Source organism: Pituophis catenifer, unplaced genomic scaffold (genome assembly GCF_029215685.1).
Source record: "Pituophis catenifer annectens isolate HBS135680 unplaced genomic scaffold, rPitCat1.0.hap2 SCAF_3, whole genome shotgun sequence".
Lineage (NCBI taxonomy): Eukaryota > Metazoa > Chordata > Lepidosauria > Squamata > Colubridae > Pituophis > Pituophis catenifer.
Window position 1 is genome coordinate 3,104,404 of NW_027256883.1, and position 22,500 is coordinate 3,126,903.

Below are 22,500 nucleotides of genomic sequence, written 5' to 3' on the forward strand. Positions count from 1 at the left end.
TCCGATTGGAGAGTGGAAAAACTGGGGTGGGAGGGCGGAAAGGCTGAGGTAAGGAGTCGGTGACCCCCCCCCCTGTCTCAGCCCTTCTCCCCACCACCCACCCCCAGGGTCTCCCCGCAGCTGGGTCCTCCGACGCAGGGATCAAGCAAGACGCCGCAGAGGCTGGTCTCCGGCCGTTCCGCAGGGCAGGGCGCGGTGTCACCGGCTGCTCATCCCCGCCCTTGGCCGCCCGGTCCTTAAATGCCGAGCGATGCAGGCGCCGCCGCCTCTTCTTCCTTCTCCTTCTCCTCCTCCTCTTCCTCCTGCGATCCGTTCAGCCGCTCACCATGAAGCCGCTCCTCGCCGCGTCTGCTAGCCGGCTTCCTCTGCATGCAGACGGGTAAGGCGCGCCCCCGGCTCGCCCCGGTGGGAAAGTCGAAGGTTGTGGCTGCGTCCATCGTGATGCTACAATTCGTGTCTCGGGGGGGGATCGGAGGCGATTTGAGTCGGGCGGGGGTCCTGAAGTGCCCGGGGAGCTGAACCACCCCCGATTAAGGTGGGATTCAAAGATCTGCGCGAACCTGCAATGCCAAGTTGGGTTAAGTGTTGGCTTGGCCAAAAAGCGGTGCGGTTATTTATCGTGGTTGTCCGGGATCTGGTCATTCTGGGCATTTTGGATGGGGGGAAATATTGAAAGGACAGATTAACAGAGTGGGAAGGGACCTTCTAGGTCATCTAGTCCACCCCCCCCAAGCAGGAGACCCTTCACCATTTCTGATAGATGGCAGTTCAGTTTCTTCTTGAAAAGTTCCAGTGATGAAGCTCCCACAACTTCTGAAGGCAGCTTCTGTTTCATTGAATATAGAATAGAGTTGGAAGGGACCTTCTAGGTCATCTAGTCCACCCCCCCAAGCAGGAGACCCTTCACCATTTCTGACAGAGGGCAGTTCAGTTTCTTCTTGAGAGGTTCCAGTGATGAAGCTCCCACAACTTCTGTTCCATTGAATATAGAATAGAGTTGGAAGGGAATAGGATATAGAGTTGGAAGGGACCTTCTAGGTCATCTAGTCCACCCCCCCACGCAGGAGACCCTTCACCATTTCTGACAGATGGCAGTTCAGTTTCTTCTTGAAATGTTCCAATGGTGAATCTCCCACAACTTCTGAAGGCAGCTTCTGTTCCACTGAATATAGAATACCAGAGTTGGAAGGGACCTTGTAGGTCATCTAGTCCAACCCCCCACCCAAGCAGGAGACCCTACACCATTTCTGACAAATGGCAGTCCAGTCTCTTCTTGAAAGCCTCCAGTGATGAAGCTCCCACAACTTCCAAAGGCAACTTCTGTTCCATGGGTTGATTGTTCTCACTGTCATAAAGTTCCTCCTTATTTCCAGGTTGAATCTCTCCTTGATCAGTTTCCATCCATTGTTCCTTGTCTGGCCTTCGGGTGCTTTGGAGAATAGCTTGACCCCCTTCCTCCTCTCTGTGGCAGTCCCTCAAATATTGGAATAGTATCCTGTCTCCCCTGGTCCTTCTCTTCACTAGACTAGCCATGCCCAGTTCCTGCAACCGTTCTTCATATGTTTTAGTCTCCAGTCCCCTAATCATCCTGGTTGCTCTCCTCTGCACTTTTTCTAGAGTCTCACCATCTTTTTTTTTTTTAAAAAAGACCTCTCTAAAGTTCTTTACAAATGATTCTTTAGCATCCTGATTTAGCCTGGTTTAAGCCAACTATGGTTTCTTCAATAACCCCCATTGTCCTGGTCCCAAGGACCAGCCCGGCCTCAAAACTAAATCGACCTACCGGATTAGAAGAGTTCAAATGTGCTTGGGATGTTGAGATTTATGGTTTAAAAACAAGCAATCATTGTTTCACTTGACCCAGTGCATAAATCTAAACCATTGGGGTAATTAGCGGGGTTGGTGTGTTACACAGTCTTGGATCAGTTAGGAAAACTACAGTGGGGTCGTGTGAATTTGCTTTGGTTTCAAGAAGGGAAGGAAAAACTGGTCTTTGTAGACGCAGATTCGTAGAATCTGACGGGGATATCGGGAGGTCATCTAGCCCAACCCTCTCCAAGCTTTGCAGAGAAAAGGGTTTGCAAGGCGCCCCTTTGAGAAGATGCTTTTTGTGGCCACTCAGTAGTGCTGACAAGGGGAAGAACATCCAACTTTTGCCATTTTGTACTTTTATAGTTTTGTAGTATTCTATATACCGTGTTTCCCCAAAAATAAGACCCTGTCTTATATATTTTTGAACCCTGAAATAAGTGCTTGGCCTTATTGCCATGTGCTCAAAAGGCCTGATTGAGCTTATTATCAGGGATGTCTTATTTTGGGGGAAACACAATATCTATCTATCTATCTATCTATCATCTATCCCTATCATCTTTCTTTCTTTCTTTCTTTCTTTCTTTCTTTCTTCTTTCTTTCTTTCTTCTTTTCTTTTCTTTTCTTTTCTTTTCTTTTCTTTTTTTCTTTCTTTTTCTATCTACCTACCTATCTATCTATCCCTATCATCTTTCTTCCTTTCTTCCTTCCTTCCTTCCTTCCTTCCTCCCTTCCTTCCTTCCTTCCTTCCTTCCTTTCTTTTTCTATCTATCTACCTATCTATCTACCGTGTTTTCCCAAAAATAAGACCCTGTCTTCTATTTTTTTGAACCCTGAAATAAGCGCTTGACCTTATTGCCATGCGCTCAAAAGCCCGATTGGGCTTATTATCAGGGGATGTCTTATTTTCGGGGAAAACACAGTATCTATCTATCTATCTATCTATCTATCTATCTATCTATCTATTTATCTATCTATCATCTATCTATCTATCTATCTATCTATCTATCTATCTATCTATCTATCATCTTTCTTCTTTCTTTCTTTCTTTCTTTTCTTTTTTCTTTTTCTATCTACCTACCTATCTATCTATCCCTATTCATCTTCCTTCCTTCCTTCCTTCCTTCCTTCCTTCCTTCCTTCCTTCCTTCCTTCCTTCCTTCCTTTCTTTCTTTTTCTATCTATCTATCTATCTATCTATCTATCTATCTATCTATCTACCTACCTACCGTGTTTCCCTGAAAATAAGACCCTGTCTTATATTTTTTTGAACCCTGAAATAAGCTCTTGGCCTTATAGCCATGCGCTCATAAAGCCCGATTGGGCTTATTATCAGGGGAGGTCTTATTTTGGGGGGAAAACAGGGTAGATAGTTTTATTTTTATTTATTTTTTTAATATTTTTGACTTGCCCAGAGTTTACCCTGCAGTAAAATGGGTGGCGGATAAATTGAATGGAGGGGATGGGGACGGATGGACAGATGGATGGACGGACGGACAGACCAATGCAGATAGTCCTCGACTTACAACGGTTCACTCAATGACCATTCGAAGTTGCAAACGCACTGGAAAAAGTGACTTCTGACCATTTTTCACACTTACAACAATCCGGGCAACGATCCCCAAGGTCACGGGATCAAAAGTCTGCCGCCTGGCAAGTGGCTTGTACTTAAGTCGGTTGCCGTTTTTCTGGGGTCACAGGTGACCTTCTGAGAAGCCAAGTCAATGGGAAAACCAGATTCACTTAACAACCGTGTTACTCATTTAACAACTGCGGTGACTCGCTTGGCAACGGTGGCAAGAAAATGTCATAAAATGGGGCAAAATTGACTTACCAAATGTTTCACTTAGCAACAAAAGTCTGGGGCTCATAAATTGCGGTCCTAAGTCGAGGGACTGCCTATAGATAAAATCCAGGAATTAAGCCCCCCATAGGAGAAACTTGGGAAAGGAGGGAAACGCCCATTAATTTGAAGTTTTCTGAATGTAGCTGGTACCTCTTATCTTTGGACGGATAAACAGAAATGCTGGTTTTACATTTGGCTTCATGTTATGCATGAAGCATAATTATTATAATTATTCCTGAGTTGAAGACAGAAGAATAGAATAGAATAGAATAGAGTAGAAATGAAATAGAAATAGAAATAGAAATTGAATAGAAATAGAAATAGAAATAGAATAGAATAGAAATAGAAATAGAAATAGAAATAGAAATAGAAATAGAATAGAATAGAATAGAAATAGAAATAGAAATAGAATAGAATAGAATAGAATAGAATAGAATAGAATAGAATAGAATAGAATAGAATAGAATAGAATAGAATTCTTTATTGGGCCAAGTGTGATTGGACATACAAGGAATTTGTCTTTGTGCATACGCTCTCAAGAAAAGAATTATCTTGGTTTTTCCGCTCCTATTCCTCCTTTACTTCCAAATACTCCTTTTTTTAGTAGCTTTTTAATTAGTTTATAATGTAGCATTCAAAGAAAATATAAAAGTAAAAGAAGGCAGGAAAAAGGGACAAGAAAAGTGGGGAAAGAAAAAGGGGGGAAAAGAAAAAAAAGGCATTGACTTCTGACTCCCTTCGGTGCAGAGGCCTCAACATCAAATTTCAACTTTTTTACTTTTTACATAATCGTATTAACTAGCCATTTCTATAACAACAAACCCATCGAATCTGTAAAACCCCAAATCAAAGTTTCATTTTTTTCCCCCACCCCAAGCACAAAGTCCAGAAGCGGTTTCCAAGCAGAAGCAAAAATATTTGTATTTCTTCCTTGAATAGAACCGTCAATTTAGCCATCTCTGCTAATTCCACCCGTCTTACTTCCAAATATTCCTGTAGCTATTTACGTGCAGGTGTTGGCTTGTGAGGGGCAAGACGGACGGGTGTGGCACGGCCTGGCGGGTCGGCAGCTGGCATCCCTGGCCTCGAAGCTGCCCTCGTTGGAGACTCTCTATCATTTTGTCTTAATTGCAGCAGGCCTTCAAATAGGCTGGCAATAAAGAGCATCCCAGCCAGGGTGGGGCACGGGACACCTGCCTGATTTTCCACCCCTCCCTGCAAAAAACAGCTCAAGGGGTGGGGTTGGAGGAATAGAAAAAAAGGAGGGCAGCCCGGCATCCTGTGTCACCTTTCGTAAGTCACAACACGCTTCATCGACCTCCATTCAGGGGAAAACATCTCTCTGCTGAACTACCTCAATTTTTTTTTGCCAATTTCTCAACGCTGCCAGGTACCTTCTCCAGCCTGGGTGCCACCATTCAGATGTGAAGATGGCAATTCCCAGCTTTTTTGGGTTTTTTTTTTTTTAAAGCTCTGGGTTAAAATGTCTCCTGCATGAAAAGAAACGTTTTCCAAGTTGACGCCCTCAATTGAGAGCCAGTTTGGTCTAGTGGTGAAGGCACCAGGCTAAAAAGCGGGAGACTGTGAGTTCTAGTCCCACCTTAGGCATGAAAACCAGCTGGGCGATTTGGGCCCAATCACCAGGAGACTGTGAGTTCTAGTCCCACCTTAAGCATGAAAACCAGGTCTTGGGCCAAACACGAGATGGCGAGTTCTAATCCCATCTGACTGGGTGTCTTTGGGCCAATCACCAGGAGACGGTGAGTTTCTAGTCCCATCTTAAGCATGAAAGCTGGCTGGGTGACTTTCGGCCAATTACCAGGAGACAGGGGAGTTCTAGTCCCCATTTTAGGCTAGAAAGCCAGCTGGGTGATTTTGACCCAATCACCAGGAGACTGTGAGTTCCAGTCCCATCTTAAGCATGAAAACCAGGGTCTTGAGGGGCCAAACACGAGGAGATGGCGAGTTCTAGTCCCATCTTAGACATGAAAGCTGACTGGGTGACTTTGGGCCAATCACCAGGGAGACAGGGAGTTCTAGTCCCATTTTAGGCTGGAAAGCCAGCTTGTTGATTTTGGACCAATCACCAGGAGACGGTGAGTTCTAGTCCCACCTTAAGCATGAAAACCAGGTCTTGGGCCAAACACGAGGAGATGGCGAGTTCTAGTCCCATCTGACTGGATGACTTTGGGCCAATCACCAGGAGACTGTGAGTTCTAGTCCCATCTTAGACATGAAAGCTGACTGGGTGACTTTGGGCCAATCACCAGGAGACTGTGAGTTCCAGTCCCATCTTAAGCATGAAAACCAGGTCTTGGGCCAAACACGAGGAGATGGCGAGTTCTAGTCCCATCTTAGACATGAAAGCTGACTGGGTGACTTTGGGCCAATCACCAGGAGACAGGGGAGTTCTAGTCCATTTTAGGCTGGAAAGCCAGCTGGTTGATTTTGGACCAATCACCAGGAGATGGGTGAGTTCTAGTCCTACTTTAGTTACAAAAGCTGCCTGGGTGACTTTGGACCAATCACCAGGAGATGGTGAGTTCTAGTCCTACCTTAATTACGAAAGCTGACTGGGTGACTTTGGGACCAATCACCAGGAGATGGTGAATTCTAGTCCTACCTTAGTTACAAAAGCTGCCTGGGTGACTTTGGACCAATCACCAGGAGATGGTGAGTTCTAGTCCTACTTTAGTTACGAAAGCTGACTGGGTGACTTTGAACCAATCACCAGGAGATGGTGAGTTCTAGTCCTACTTTAGTTACAAAAGCTGCCTGGGTGACTTTGGACCAATCACCAGGAGATGGTGAGTTCTAGTCCTACTTTAGTTACGGAAAGGCTGACTGGGTGACTTTGGACCAATCACCAGGGAGATGGTGAATTCTAGTCCTGCCTTAGTTACAAAAGCTGACTGGGGTGACTTTGGACCAATCACCAGGAGATGGTGAGTTCTAGTCCTGCCTTAGTTATGAAAGCCAACTCAGTGACTTTGGGCCAGTCTCTCTCTCTCTGTCAGCCCAGTCCACCTCACAGGGTTGTTGTTATGGGGGGGAGGAAGGAGGAGGAAGGATGGTGATGTTGAATATGTTCACCCCTTTGCATTATCTGTGAAAATAAAAAAAAAAGTTTGGGATACAAATAATAAACTGTCTGTCCTGCAAAAGAAAAACAACAACAACAACAACTCAGTTGTCATCTGGACAAATGGGGAGAAAAAAAGAATGATCAGAGTTTGCTTCCTTTGGCACAGCTATCTAGATTGAAGGGCACAGCTGGCAGAGTGTTGCTAGATGAGAGTTTGAGGATGCTTAACCCCAGGGTTGACAATGCTCCCGGGTTCGGACCGGATTGCCCGATCCGGGGTAGCGATGGTGGAGGGTGGTTTGGAGAACCGGGTAGCAAAAATCCCTGCCCCCCCCCCACCCATGCCCAGTTGAGCTGCGCAATCATCGGAGTTTTTTTTAAAATAAAACTTTTAATAAGCATTTTTTTCTACAACCTCTTTGGCTGAAAAAAATGCTTTTAAAAGTAAAAAAAAAAAAGCCTCTGATGATCGCAGCTTGGGGATCGTCAGAGGCTTTTTAAAAGAATTTTTTTTTCTGCAACCTCTTCGGCCGAAGAAGTTGTAGAAAAAAAAAAACGCCTTTAAAAGCCTCTGACGATCCCAGCTGAGTTGATAGATTGTCAGAGGCTTCTAAAAGCATTTTTTTTTCTGCAACCTCTTAAGGTTGTAGAAAAAATGGTTTTAAAAGTAAAAAAAAAAAAAAAAAAAGCCTCTGATGATCGCGTGGCTCAGCCGGGATCGTTCAGAGGCTTTTTAAAAGCATTTTTTTCTGCAACCTCTTCGGCCGAAGAGGTTGTAGAAAAAATGTTTTTTTAAAAAGAAAAAAAAAGCCTACTGACAATCGGGCAACTCAGCTGGGATCGTCAGAGGCTTTTAAAAGCATTTTTTTCTGCAACCTCTTTGGCTGAACCATCAGTTCGCCAGCACGTATCACACGCTCTCTTCGCGTGTATTCCTTCCACGCGTGTGCCCGGCCTCGAAAACATGGTTAAATAGGATGGCATTACGCCGGAGCTGGTGGACAGGCCCACCTACAGTCACGCTATCAGTTTGCCCGAACTGGTATGAATATCTCCTCTGAGTAGCAGTGATACTACAATCTTGAATCCTGGCAGCAGAGGGGGGTTTCAGCAGGTTCTGACCAGTTCTGGAGAACCGGTAGCGGAAATTTTGAGTAGTTCAGAGAACCGGTAGTATAAATTCTGTCTGGCCCCGCCCCCATCTATTCTCTACCTCCCGAGTCCCAGCTGATCGAGGAGGAAATGGGGATTTTGCAGTATCCTTCCCCTGGAGTGGGGTGGGAATGGAGATTTTACAGTATCCTTCCCCTGCCACGCCCACCAAGCCAATGCCACTCCTACCAAGCCACACCACCGAATCAGTAATAAAAAAAATTTAGAACCTACCCCTGCCTGCCTGGGGTTTCGAACGATGTGTAAACTGTAATTACATCCCCACGACAGATGGGATGGGATTTAAGTAGGGATTTTGGAAAGAGGCTGCCAGCTATTACAAAACAGGCTGTTAATAGGAGCAAACAGCAACAGGGATGAAGTCACTGCAATCCGCACCACACCTTACAAGCAAAACACACACACACACAAACACAAATGCACAGGTTGTCCCGTGCACGTCCCTCCCACACAAATCGCTTTTCTTCCCGAAGGAACAGAGCAAACAGCAGCGTGGGAAAAGTTTCTGGGAGTTTTTGAATTGCAGAATGAGAGAGGGTTAGGCTTCCTTCTCTTCCTTCCCTCTCCTGGTTATAGTTGTTGTTGCTCTTCTCCTTCTCCTTCTCCTTCTCCTTCTCCTTCTCCTTCTCCTTCACCTTCTCCTTTCTCCCTTCTCCTCCTTCTCCTCCTCCTCCTCCTCCTCTTCTCCTCTCCCCCTCGCCCCCCCCTTCTTCTTCCTCTTCCTCTTCCCTCTTCCTCTCCTTCTCCTTCTCCTTCTCCTTCTCCTTCTCCTTCTCCTTCTCCTTCTCCTTCTCCTTCCCTTCTCCTTCTCCCCCTCCCCCTTTTTCTTCTTCCTCTACCTCTACCTCTTCCTCTTGCTTTTCTTTTCCTCCTCCTCCTTGCTCCTCCTCCTGCTCCTGCTCCTGCTTCTCCTCCTCCTCCTCCTCTTCTTCTTCTTCTTTCTTCTTTCTTCTTCTTCTTCTTCTTCTTCTCCTTCTCATTCCTCCTTCTCCTTCTCTCCTCCTCCTCCTCCTCTCTTCTCCTTCTCCCCCTCCCCCCTTCTTCTTCCTCTTCCTCTTCCTCTTCCTCTTCTTCTTCTCCTTCTCCTTCTCCTTCTCCTTCTCCTTCTCCTTCTCCCCCCCTCGCCCCTTTTTCTTCTTCCTCTACCTCTACCTCTTCCTCCTTGCTTTTCTTTTCCCTCCTCCTCCTGCTCCTCCTCCTGCTCCTCCTCCTGCTCCTGCTCCTCTGCTTCTCCTCCTCCTCCTCCTCCCTCCTCCTCTTCTTCTTCTTCTTCTTCTTCTTCTTCTTCTTCTTCTTCTTCTTCTTCTTCTTCTTCTTCTTCTTCTTCTTCTTCTGTCTTCTTCTTCTTCTTGCTTCTTCTTCTTCTTCTTCTTCTTCCTCTCCTTCTCCTTCTCCTTCTCCCCCCTCCCTTCTCCCTTTTCTTCTTCCTCTTCCTCTACTTCTTCCTCTTGTTCTCCTCCTCCCTCCTCTTCTTCTTCTCTCCTTTCTCCCCTCTCCTCCTCCTCCTCCTCCTCCTCCTCCTCCTCCTTCCTCCTTCCTCCTCCTCCTCCCTCTATTTCTTCTTCCTCCTCTTCTTCTTCCTCTTCTTCTTCTCCTCCTCCTCCTCCTCTCCCCACCATCTGCCCAGTTACATTTCCCACCCAGGCCTTCTCCACTCCCTTGGACTTCCAAACCAAGGCGTTCTTCTGCAGATCCAACTCCCCAGTGTCTCAGATCTAGGGAGGGCCCTCTTCTAGGCCAACCCAGGAGCCTACAACACGGAAGGCACAAAATTGAAACAGTTGGGATTACCTCATCCCTAGTGCTGAGCAGAGCAGACTGTTTGCAAAACTACCTTGCCGGACATCTTTGCTAAGAGGTCATTTCGAAAAGAGGTCAAGCAGGTTGCTCTGCCGCAGAAGACGCCCCACAAATACCAGCAGGCAACATGTAATGAAAGATGAAAACATTTTTAGTTTCGTAAGACATGAACGAATTAACCACACACCCCCATGGAGAAACCATTGGTGATTGCTCGTATCAAACCCACAACCTACCTCCAACAATACTAAGGAATCCGTAGGACGCCAGCTTTCTCGTAGATCCAAGTAGAATAGATTCACCCTACATGATAGACTCAAGATCCAAATGGATTCTTTTTTATTTTTTATTGAAAAGTTTTAAAAAAGGTTTACATATTTATCCCCCTCCCTCTTCCTTCCACCCTCCCCAACCCGCCCCCTTTTAAAAGCATTTTTTTCGGACGGAAGAAGTTGTAGAAAAAATGCTTTTAAAAGTGAAAAAATAAAAAAAAAGCCTCTGATGATTCGTAGCGATTCAGCTGGGCATGGTGAGTGGTGGGGGGGGCAGGGATTTTTGCTACCGGTTCTCCGAACCACCCGCCTCCATCGCTTACCGGATCGGGCGATCCGGTCCGAACCGGGAGCATTTCACTTCTGCTCTGCGGGGGTTCCAGGCTCCCCCTGCTTTCCCAAGCAGACACTTACAAAAACAGGTAGGACATGTGTAACCAACCCCCCCCAAGAAAACTCACCCTTCAGGGTCAAAATAGGAGCCTTGGTAGTACAGTGGTCTAAAGCACCCTGTTATTAAGACCAGCTGCCTGCAATTACTGCAGGTACGAATCTCACTAAGGCTCAAGGTCGACTCAGCCTTCCATCCTTTCTAAGGTAGGTAAATTGAGGACCCAGTTTGTGGGGGGCCAATAAGCTGACTTTGGTATAAAATATACAAAAGTATATTTTATATAAAGTATAAAGAGCCTGTAGTACAGTGGACTAAAGCACTGTTATTAAACAACTGCTGCTTGCAATTACTGCAAGTTTGAATCTCGCCAGGCTCACGGTTTGACTCAGGCCTTCCATCCTTTTCTAAGGTAGGTAAATTGAGGACCCAGTTTGTGGGGGGCAATATAACTGACTTTGTATAAAATATACAAAAGGATGAAGGCTATTGCTGAGCACATTGTAAGCCGCCCTGAGTCTCCGGAGAAGGGTGGCATATAAATCAATATTTTTTTAAAAAAAAAGTGAAGTAAAAGGTGAATAATTTACAAGAAGAAAAACTAGCTGACCAAATACTTTCCAAAGCTGTAAAACCATCTGACAGATTGGGGTTTGTTTTAACTCTGCGAAAGGAGGAACAAAGTTCAGAGAGATTCTTGAGGGGTGAGTGTGACAGTCTTTGTGACAAGGGGAAACAAGGAGAGGTGGGAATGACGGCTCTTTAAATGTCAGTTCCTCTTGTCTGTCTAAATTCCGGTATTTCAGAGGTTGCCACAAAGAGGAAGGGGGTCAACTTATTCTCCAAAGCATCTGAAGGCAGAACAAGTAACAATGGATGGAAACTCCAGAGCCTTGGTAGTACAGTGGTCTAAAGCACCCTGTTATTAACACAGCTGCCTGCAATTACTGCAGGTTCGAATCTTACCAGGCTCAAGGTTGACTCAGCCTTCCATCCTTTCTAAGGTAGGTGAAATGAGGACCCGGTTTGTGGGGGCAATAAGCTGACTTTGTATAAAATATACAAAAGAATGAAGGCTATTGCTTAACGCATTGTAAGCCGCCCTGAGTCTCCGGAGAAGGGCGGCATATAAATCAAATTAAAAAAACAACAACTCATCAAGGAGAGAAGCAACCTGTAATTAAGGAGAAACTTCCTAACAGTGAGGACAATTACCCAGTGGAACAATTTGCCTCCAGAAGTTGTGAATGCTCCAACACTGGAGGTCTAAGAAGAGACAGGAATTGCAAAAAATTCCATGTAGAGATTTCAACCTTCTTCACGGATTTGTTGAAGAATTTCCAAGAATTTCTCCCCAAGTCCCATTTCAGCCCAAGTGAGAGTAGAAGTCAAAATTCTTGATTTATACTTTGCCAAGCTTTCATTCCAGGTTAAAGGGAGCTTTTGACTATGTACTTTAGCCTTCACAGTTAAAACACAAAAATCAAAAAGAACCATCCGAAACCATCCACTTTTTATTCCATTGTGCGGATTGGGATAGGTGCTAACTGGAGCACAAGCTAGATAGTGTCAGAATTACGGAATACAGAGTTGGAAGGGACCTTGGAGGTCTTCTAGTCCAACCCCCTGCTCAGGCAGGAAACCTTATACCAGAGATGGCTAACCTTTTTGCCATCGAGTGCCAAAAGCGGGGGGAGCACACGGAGTCACGCGTGTGCGCCCACACCCATAATTCAAAGCGCCTCCCCCCACATGCGTGCACGACCCTCCTGCACTCCCCCCCGCTTTTCACATGTGATGGCACAGTGGGCCCAGTAGACCCGTTTTTTGTCTTTCCCAGGCTCCAGAGGTTTTCTAGGCGCCTGGGGAGGGTGAAAACAGCCTCCCCCCCACCTCGGAGGCCCTCCGGAGGCCAGAAACAGCCCGTTTCCCAACTTCCAGTGGGCCCAGAAGGCCCAAAAATCAGCTGGCTGGCGTGCTGAAGCTGACCTAAGGCAAAGCTTGCCTGCCCACAGATATGGCTCCGGGTGCCACCTATGCCATGCGTGCCGTAGGTTTGCCATCCCGGCTTAAAACCATTTCAGGCAAATGGTTGTACAATCTGTTCTTAAAAGCCTCTGGTGATGGAGCAACACAGGTTGAAACTAAACCCTGGCAAGACCGAGTGGCTCTGGTAATATAGGTAGGTAAGCGGGTCCAGCTGGATGATCACTGAAGGGCCCTCTTTAAGAAAGGAAATGTGCTTGTTTGAGGGAAGCCAATTATCTCCAGTTGAAAGGAGAGAATTCCTTTGAAGTAGAAACATTCACAAGAAGGGCCCCTCAGTTGTCAGAGATAAGAGACATTTGGTGATATACAGTATGAAGGTTAAAGAGATCAAGTATGACCACATGTAATATTAACAAGAAATAATTTGAATCTATGCTTCAGTAATTGGCAAAAAGAATTATGACTGTTGGCAAAGAATAAATGAAACAGTAATTGGGAAGTGTCAATTAAATATGACAAATGTATATGATCACATAAACTGCTGAGTTAACAGAATCCTTTGTCTAGAAGGATATAAAAACCATTGTAGCTAATTTCTGTCTTTGTTCAACGCTTCATGTACAGAGCTTTGAACCTATTGCGCAATATACAATGTCTCTGGCTAACCCTGAAAAGTTGTGTTGGTCTTATTAAATCCATAACACTGGGTTTGGGGTTTGTTGGCTCAGGGAGAATTGGCACCTCTGGTCTTGGATAGGGTGGCACTTCCCCAGACAGACCCTGTGCCAGGGGTGAAATGCTCCTGGTTCGGACTGGTATGGCCAAACTGGTAATGATGGCAGCCGGTGGTTCGGAGAACCGGTAGCGATGGCGGTGCGAGACTCCGCCCACCCGCCCGGTTGTCGTTACTTCCTGGTTTTAACCAGGAAGTGATCTGTTTTTTACCCTCTGCACATACGCAGAAGGATTTGCACATGTGCATGTCCACCCTCCTTGTGTCACAGGCCAACGAAGCAGGCGACGAACTTCTCATCACCAGGTTGGGCTGACTTATGGTTGTTATGTCTGGCACTGCAGAGGAAAACATTCTACATTCTTCAACTCCCACTCCCACTCCCACTCTCTCTCTCTCTCTCTCTCTCTCTCTCTCTCTCTCTCACACACACACACACACACACACACACACACATACACACGTTATGCATGGCACCTTAGAAACGAAGCAAAATAAAGCATGGCTTCATTTAGGTAGTTTCGAGAGTTGATGCATTCTTTCTATGCTTTAGCCTCCAGTCCCCTAATCGTATGCCATGTTGGCTTGCTGGTTTATTCCAATACAAGTAAATATGAGCCAGCCATGTGCAGCGGCAGCCAAAAAAGCCAATGCAGAGAAGAGCAACCAGGATGATGAGGGGACCGGAGACTAAAACATATGATGAACGGTTGCAGGAACTGGGCCTGGCTAGTCTAGTGAAGAGAAGGACCAGAGGAGACAGGAGAGCCATCTTCTGATACTTGAGGGGCTGCCAAAGAGAGGAGGAAGAGGTCAAGCTATTTTCCAAAGCACCTGAAGGCCAAACAAGGAATAATGAATGGAAACTGATCAAGGAGAGATTCAACCTGGAAATAAGGAGGAATTTCCTGACAGTGAGAACTATCAACCAATGGAACAGAAGTTGCCTTTGGAAGTTGTGGGAGCTTCATCACTGGAGGCTTTCGAGAAGAGACTGGACTGCCATTTGTCAGAAATGGTGTAGGGTCTCCTGCTTGGGTGGGGGGTTGGACTAGATGACCTACAAGGTCCCTCCCAACTCTGTTATTCTATAATCTGTAAAAAGTAGTTACAACTATTCATTTAGTGACTGCTTGAAGTTACAACAGCCGTAAAAAAAAAAGTGACTTAGGGTTTTTATTTTCACATTTAAGAACCCTTGCAATACCCCCAAGGTCACGTGATTCAGATGCTTGACCACTGACTCACATTTAGGATGATTGCCAATGTCCCAGGGTCACGCGATTCCCCTTTGTTGACCTTCGGACAAGCCAAGTCACTGGGGGAACATTTAACAACCAAGTTATTCACTTAATGACTGCTAGGATTTACTTCACGAAGGTTGTGGCAAGAAAGGTTTTATTTATTTTATTTTATTTCATTTCATCATTTCATTTCATTTCATTTCATCTCATTTCATTTTATTTTATGATGCTTATAAGGCTTTGCAAAATTGCCGGGATCTCTACCCATTTCATGACGTGGCTTTAATGCAAGTGTGTTTTGCTTCTTTTTGTGTGCCCCTTTGCAGTGTCTTCACTCATGTGCTTCAAATGCGACAAAGTGGACAGTAACAACAAATGCTATGCCGTACAGAACTGTGCGGAGACCGACCGCTACTGCGTAACAAAATATTTTGGTGGAGGACGTGGTAAGTGAGTGTACCCCTCTGGGAGCTTTTCATTCTGTAATTGAAACAAATGCTTCTTTTACAATGGAATGGAATCAGAAGTGGTATTCAGCAGGTTCGGATCAGTTCTGGAGAACCGGTAGCGGAAATTTTGAGTAGTTCAGAGAACCGGCAAATACCATCTCTGGTTGGCCCCGCCCCCATCACTTCGCTGCCTCCCGAGAGTCCCAGCTGATCGGAGTCTCCGCTGATCAGCTGGGTCTTCTTTTGTTGTCCTGCACAGGAGATCGGAGCTGGAAAGCAGGTTAGCGGGGTGGGAAGGAAATGGGGATTTTACAGTATATCCTTCCCCTGGAGTGGGAAGGAAATGGGGATTTTACAATATCCTTCCCCTGCCATGCCCACCAAGGCATGCCACACCCACAGAACTGGTAGTAAAAAGAATTTGAATTCCACCATGGAATGGAATGGTATGAAGGCTATTGCTTAACGCATTGTAAGCCGCCCTGAGTCTCTGGAGAAGGGCGGCATATAAATCAATTTTTTTTAAAAAAAGAAAGTGGTTCCATCCCAGACGCTTAATGGACCCTGAAGGGTTTCAGAAGGAGCTTGGGGAGATACCTGACTCCCTTGTCCACAGTCCAGCCGAGACCCTGGAATAAGGCGGCGTCCAGGGCATTGGACCGGATTGCACCTTTGCGGACTCTCAATGGGCCAGGAAAGCTCCCTGGTTTACTGAGGAGCTCCGGGAGATGAAGTGTCAGAAGAGACATCTAGAGCAACGCTGGAGGACCAGTAAATTCGAATCTGACCGAACACTTTTGAGAGCCTTTATTAGGACTTATTTAGTGGCGATACGGGCGGCAAAATGTTCACATTTTTCCACACTTACTGAGTCCGCTGATTCTCACCCAGCCGCCCTATTTAGGGTGACTAGCTCCCTCTTTGAGGTAGGGGGAACGGAGGAGCCCTTGCAGGGTAGAGCTGAGGAATTTGTGCAGTTTCTGTCGGATAAAGTTGTTCAGATTCGGATGGACCTGGACTCTGATTGGGGAATACTGACTGAGATGACGGGGGCGGGTCTTAGTCCTATTGTGTGGGAGGAGTTTGAGCCAGTGACTCCTGAGGAAGTGGACAAGGCTGTAGAGGCAATGAGTTCCTCCACTTGTTTGTTGGACCTGTGCCCCTCCTGACTGGTTTCAGCCAGCAGGGAGATGACACAAGGCTGGCTCCAGGCTTTAGTTAATGCGTCCTTGAGAAAGGGGTCCTTTCCGCAACCATTAAAGGAAGCGGTTGTAAGGCCCCTCCTCAAGAAGCCTTCCCTGGACCCAACAAAATTAAAGAACTTTCATCCAGTCCCCAACCTACCCTTTGTGGGAAAGGTTGTAGAGAAAGTGGTGGCACTTCAGCTCCTGCGGTCATTGGATGAAACGGATTATCTGGACCCTTTTCAGTCTGGCTTCAGGCCTGGTTACAGCACAGAAACTGCCTTGGTCATGCTGATGGATGATTTTTGGCAAGCCCTATAAGCAAATTTAAAAACTGATTTAAAAAGATGTCCATAAAAGGTTGCCAAAACTTTAAAAAATAAAAATAAAATGAATCTTATTTTAATTTTGATCAAATAAGCCAACTTTGCACTCCTTCCTTTTAGTTCTAACAAAAGGTCTTATTTTAAGCTTGAACAAATAAACCAACTTTGTATCCCTTCCTTTTCTAATTCTAGTTAGAATAGTTCTCATTTGAAAAAAAAATAATAATAACTGAGTTCGTCTTCCAAAGAGTTGGTAGCCAGAACACTCAGATCTATGACTGCAAACAGCTTCTCTTGAAAAAAAAAATTTAAATGATGGAAACAAAACAATTGTGTTAATTTTCTTCCTCTCCTGCAGGTGAAAGTTACACACAACTGATCAGCAAAGAATGTTCTTCCTATTGTCCTGAGGTAGGGGTTGATATCGGTGTGATGGCTTTTTCAATTAATTGCTGTGAGCATTCCTTGTGCAACACAAGTGGTGCCGTCAGTGTGAAGACGAGTTCCTTGTTGCTGCTGGTGGGCACCTTGGCCAGTGTCTTCTACATCATTGGAGCCCATCTGTGATGAGAGACTACATGAGCTCTTGGCAGCTCCCCCAGGGAGGACTCAAACCTATCCTGGAAAAATTGTAGGTTAAAAAGAATTTCCCTCTTGCTACTTGGCTCTGTCTTCAATTCTTTCAACTAATAGTCCAGCCTAGTCCTTGGTATACCTCGGTTGCGTCCGATCTACATGGACCTTTACTTGGGTCAAGGGCCTGATTCTCCTTCCCTCCCCAGTCATGATTTTGCAGATGTTTTGTGATTTCTTTGCATTTGCTCCTTGCAAATGTCAACCCACATGAGTTGACCAAAGTTATGGGCAGTGGATAGCAAGATGCATTATTATAAAGTTGAGAAATAGCCCTATGGTTGGTGGTTTACCCCTCCTGGGAGGAGAACCTCAAGATTTCCTTCTTGCTTGAAACAATCTTGCTTGCAAGGAAATTCACTTGGGGGAGGGGTGATGATCCCAGCTTTCTTACTTTACACTTGGACCTTGATAAGGTCAACTGTTGATAAACTTGGCTGTCCCAAATACCAAGGGAGTATAGTGCAATGTGTAGTCCATTGTGTAGAAGTGAATGTCTGGTTTCACGCAACTGAGGGTTTGTAGGATAAATTGCCTGGATTCACGCAATGTCCTGAGCCCTTAAAACATGATGTACAGTTGACAAGGATTGGGTTTACACACAACGTTCAGCCAGGTTGGGTTGGGTTTGGTCTTCCGCTGGTTGGGTTCATGGTTGAATAAGGGTGATCTGTCCCCGTCCACACACACACACAAACACAGCCAGCCGAGGGTTAAGAAAGTACTTGGCACGCACACAGGTCGTTATCTCAAACTTGGCAGCAATATAATCACTGTCTGCCAAGAGCTTTTACTGAAACAGATAACATAAAATTACATACGCATTGCAAATAGTCCAGCAAAACAATATCCCTTTCGGCAGCTTCAGACGTTGTTCAAGTGACTAGCCAAAGTTCGTTTTTGTTCGTCACAGGGTTTTACCAGCCACCACCCTCTCTTATATAGTCTCTGGGGTGTGATCCAGTGACTCAGTTCTAATCCCTAGCATGCCTCCTTAACTGCTGCAAACCGTTTATCACGCCTTCGTTGGCGTGCATCCAGGAATGACGGCTCTCCTTCGCTCTCATCCAAGACACCTGGCTCCTGGCTAATCTCCTTTCCCTTGGCCGGCACCTGAGACAGTGCCAGAGGGGAGGGGCCTGGAGAGGGAGGCCTGGCTGACTCCTCTCCCTCATGTTTGGAGCTTTCTTCCTCCGATGAGATAGGCTCAGAGGGCGGGGCCACAACAAAGGGTTTGTTTTACTTAGAGAAAGTGAAAGGAGCTTTTCTCAGTGATACTGCCCAGAATCACACAATAGTAAGACGGGCAGCATATAAAATTAATAAATATATTGATACATACATACATACATACATACATACATACATACATATGTATTTTTCTTCAACCAGGTATTTTCCTACGTAAACCAAGTTTCTCAAATTGCAGCTGTAGCTGCAAAATGTATGCTTGCTGTCTGAAGAAGCCTAGGAGATTATTCTAAATTATTCTAAAAATACGAGTTCCAGGTATATTAGTAAAAATACACACACACACACGTTTTCGTAGATTTTCACGGGTACAGGTATGCAAGTCTTGGCGCATTCAGGTCTTTTCCCGTGTAAGATTGAGAGTATCTTGGCGACGTTTCGACGAGGTCCCACTCGTCATCTTCAGGCTGGTGTCTTCGGCTTCGTGTCTGTGCAAGCAAAGCGTGATCGGAGATGCCGCCTCTCGATAAATACTGCTGGGGAAGTGGGGGGTGCTGGCTCTGTTGCTGTAGGCGGGTTGGTTGGCTGTGTTGCTGCATCTTGATTAGTTGCAGCTTCTTTTTCTAAAATACCCAGATTTTTCCCTATCCAGAAGGGAAAAAGTAATCCAAATTGGGAAAATAAGAATGCCATTCAGTCGATTGATTGCATTATCTCTCTTTCTTTATACCCTTTGTAAAGCGTGTATTTTTCATAATGCTTTCCAAACTGAATAATGTTAATAATAAAAAGGATATTAAACCTTTCTTGTGATTTCTCTCTCTCTCTCTCTCTCTCTGTGGCACAGGGGTGGGTTCTACTTACCTTTACTACCAGTTAACAACGGGACCGCGTGCGTGCTCTTGCTTTGTGTGCGCGCACTTCTGTGCACTTCCTGATGACATCCAGGTCAGTGGGCGGAGCCTCCTGCCGGTTTTACTACCAGTTTTTGTGAACCGGTCCAAACCGGGGGCAATCCACCACTGGTGTGGCAAGTGGCATGTTGGTTGAACTTTAAATAGATAGAATAAATAGAATTCTTTATTGGCCAAGTGAGACTGGACATACAAGGAATTTGTCTTTGGTGCATATGGTCTCAGTGTACTATATATATATATATTTGTTTTCTTTCCTTTTCGTAGGCTTTATGTGTATTTCTCTTTAGCATAAAAATCTTGGTTTACGTAGGAAGAACCTGACTAAAGAGAAATACATATACATATACATATACATATACATATACATATACATATACATATACATATACATATACATATACATACATACATACATACATACATACATGTTTTCTGAGGTTTTCACGGGTGTTTGTATGTAGGTCTTTGTATTCGGGTTTTCTCCCGCGTAAAATTGGAGGTGTCTTGGCAACGTTTCGACGAAGTCTCATTCGTCATCTTCAGGCTGGTGTTTTCAGCTTCGTGCTTCTAGGAGCAAACATTCTTGGCAAACGTTGCCAAGACACCTCCAATTTTATGCGGGAGAAAACCCGAATAACCAAAGACCTACACACACACACACACACACACACACACACAAATATAAATATATATAAATATATATATATTGCTCCTGGAAGCACGAAGCCGAGAACACCAGCCTGAAGATGACGAATGAGACTTCGTCGAAACGTCGCCAAGACACTTCCAATTTTACGTGGGAGAAGACCCGAATAACCAAAGACCTACATACAAACACCCGCAAAAACCTGAGAAACCATATATATATATATATATCAATTTTCTTACTTCTTCGTAGGGGCTATGTGTGTTTTTCTTCTAGCAGGGAAAACCTGGCTAGAAGAAAAACATATATATATATATATATATATATATATATATATATATATATATATATATATATATATATATAAATTTATATTTATATTTTGCTGATAAAGAAATAAAGGGAGACTAGTATAGATCTATTTCAAGCTATTTAGCTCTCATCAGCTAGCCATACCCTTAACTGGATTCGAACTTGGGCTTCCTGCATGTTAGGCAGTTGTATTAACCTCTGAGCCACAAGTTCTCCCTTCATCAGCTTGAGCCAGGGGAGAGATTAAGTGTTTTTATATCAAGGCACCTGATCTACTCCAACATGTAGGAGGGAGCATACTGCATCCCTTTCGCCTTTCAGCTCCAATCCAAGAGCCCTCAAGCAGTCGCATTGACGACAAACCATTTTATACCAAATTTATATTTTGCTGATAAAGAAATAAAGGGAGACTAGTATAGATCTATTTCAAGCTATTTAGCTCTCAACAGCTAGCCATTATTTCTTTGCTTTCTACAAAGAGGCCAAGAGCCTTTGCTGCTCTTTTAAGCCTTATGGGAGGGGCCAATCATCTGGCCTTACTCCTGAGTCGTCCCTTTTGCTTTAGCTGCTCTTGCCTTCTGGCAGCTCTGTGCATGTGTGCACTAGGAACAGGCTCCTCCTGCTCCTCTGCCTCTCTGCTGTCCAACTCTGGAGGCTCTGGAGTCCAGGCATCACTTCCAGATTGCCCTGGCCCCATCTCTGCCTCCGATGCAGAGCCCTCATCTGGGCCTTCCCCAGACTCCAGGACTGGCCCATGGTCCTCCCCAGCCTCCTCACTGTTGTGGCCCTTACGTGGCCTGTGCAGCTAGTAGCTGATTCAGACAGTGAGGAGGCTGGTGTGGTGCTGCGCCAGCAGCCTGTGCAGCTGGCACTTGAGTCGAACAATGAGGAGGCTGGAGAAGATGTGGTGCCAGAGGCAGGGATTCAGCCAGGATCTTCAGAACCTCCAGAAGCACCCATAAGTGAAGAGGAGGAAGAGGAGGAGCCTCTTCTCGATGCACGGGCGCGCAGAGCTGCCAAAAGGCAGGAGTGGCTCCTCAGGAGGAAGTCTCCTCGAGAGCAAGGCTTGGGGCTAATTGGCCATTCCCTTAGCCTATTTAAGGAGGAACGCCGACTGAAGCAATTTGCAGGGAACAACTTAGTTCATATACTTTCCTGTCTTGTCTTGCTTATCTTATCAGCTTCCTGCGAATTGCTTCTGGGCATTCTGCCAACCATGGTAAGCTTTCAGTTATTATTCTTTGAATTGTTGGCAGCTGTTAATGCAATGAATTAACAGCCATTGTTGTAAAAGACTGGTTTATTCAGTAAACTAAGGTTTGAACGGACTTTGTGTGTGTTGCGTTCTTTGGGGTCCGTAGCTAGGGCAGAACACTCACTGTCCAACTCTGCTGTTAGCTCTGCGGGCTGCTGGCGGACCACAACACTTATGGCCACCACTGAGCCCAAAAGTTCTGTTGTTAAGTGAGATATTTGTTAAGTCAGACATGATTTTTCCATCCGTTGCTTCTTGCCCTGCCTTTAGGTGCTTTGGGGCAGGGGTTCCCCAACTCGCGGGCCATGGCCTGGTACCGGGTTGTGGCCCGTTTGGACCTGGGCTGCACAAGTAGCAGATGAAGGCACATAACTCAATTTGCTTAAGAAGCAGGCACTCACGCTGGCACAGAAAGCTCCGTTTGTGCAAGCAGGGCCGTGTGCCCCCCACAGGGTTCTGTCAACCCTGAAGCTGACTTGACCGCAGCCATCTTGGCGCTTCAGTGTTGCCGCACTGGAGCTGAGGGACAGGGAGGGGGGAATCGAGATAGCTGGGGTTTTGTAGCCAAAACAAAATACTTTCTCTTGGGAACCAAGGACATTTCCACAGGTGGTCGGAGAGAGGAGGAGCGAAGTTACCAGGCAACCAAACGGCACCTTGATTGGACCATGTGACCGACTGTTTGGGGAAGGGGAAAAACTTTTTACTTTTAATTCGGTGATAACCATGGGAACCTTCAGAGTCGGTTTTCACCAGAACTGTTCCAATATCTTTTTGTCTTTTTGTCTTTTATTAGATTTATATACCGCCCTACTCCCAAAGGACTCAGGGCGGTGAACAGGCACAAAATAAAATACATAAATACAAAAGTTAAAAGATATAATTAAAACCAGATTAAATAATTTAGCCCAAGACAATTAAAAAATCCCAATAATTTAAAACAAATTAAAATTTCGATGTAAAAGAATTTTAAAACAAGGGAGAAAATTAGGCCAGGCCGGCTTGCTGGAATAGAAGAATCTTAAGAGCTAATATGATATATCCAATAAAGCTATTCTTGGAGGAATCTACTTGCCTCAGAGGTTTACCGTATTTTTCGGAGTATAAAACACAACTCCCCCCCCCTAAAAGAGGCTGAAAATTATATTCCGAATGTAGCTTTTTCGAACCTTTTTTTCAGCCCTAACAAGGCGCTAACGAGGGACTAGCGAGTAAAGCGATCTCCATGCTTTGCTCCGACTCTCA

The 22,500-nt window shown here is 45.3% G+C and overlaps 1 protein-coding gene across 1 annotated transcript; it reads left to right on the forward strand.

Moving 5' to 3' along the window:
- The first annotated feature begins 297 nt into the window (after positions 1 to 297).
- LOC139315567 (lymphocyte antigen 6E-like) lies at positions 298 to 16,930 on the forward strand. The gene is made up of 3 exons (XM_070941957.1): positions 298 to 379; positions 14,669 to 14,788; positions 16,660 to 16,930. The coding sequence occupies exons 1-3, from the start codon at positions 370 to 372 to the stop codon at positions 16,866 to 16,868; spliced, it is 339 nt and encodes a 112-aa protein (XP_070798058.1). The 5' UTR covers positions 298 to 369; the 3' UTR covers positions 16,869 to 16,930.
- Positions 16,931 to 22,500: the final 5,570 nt, after the last annotated feature.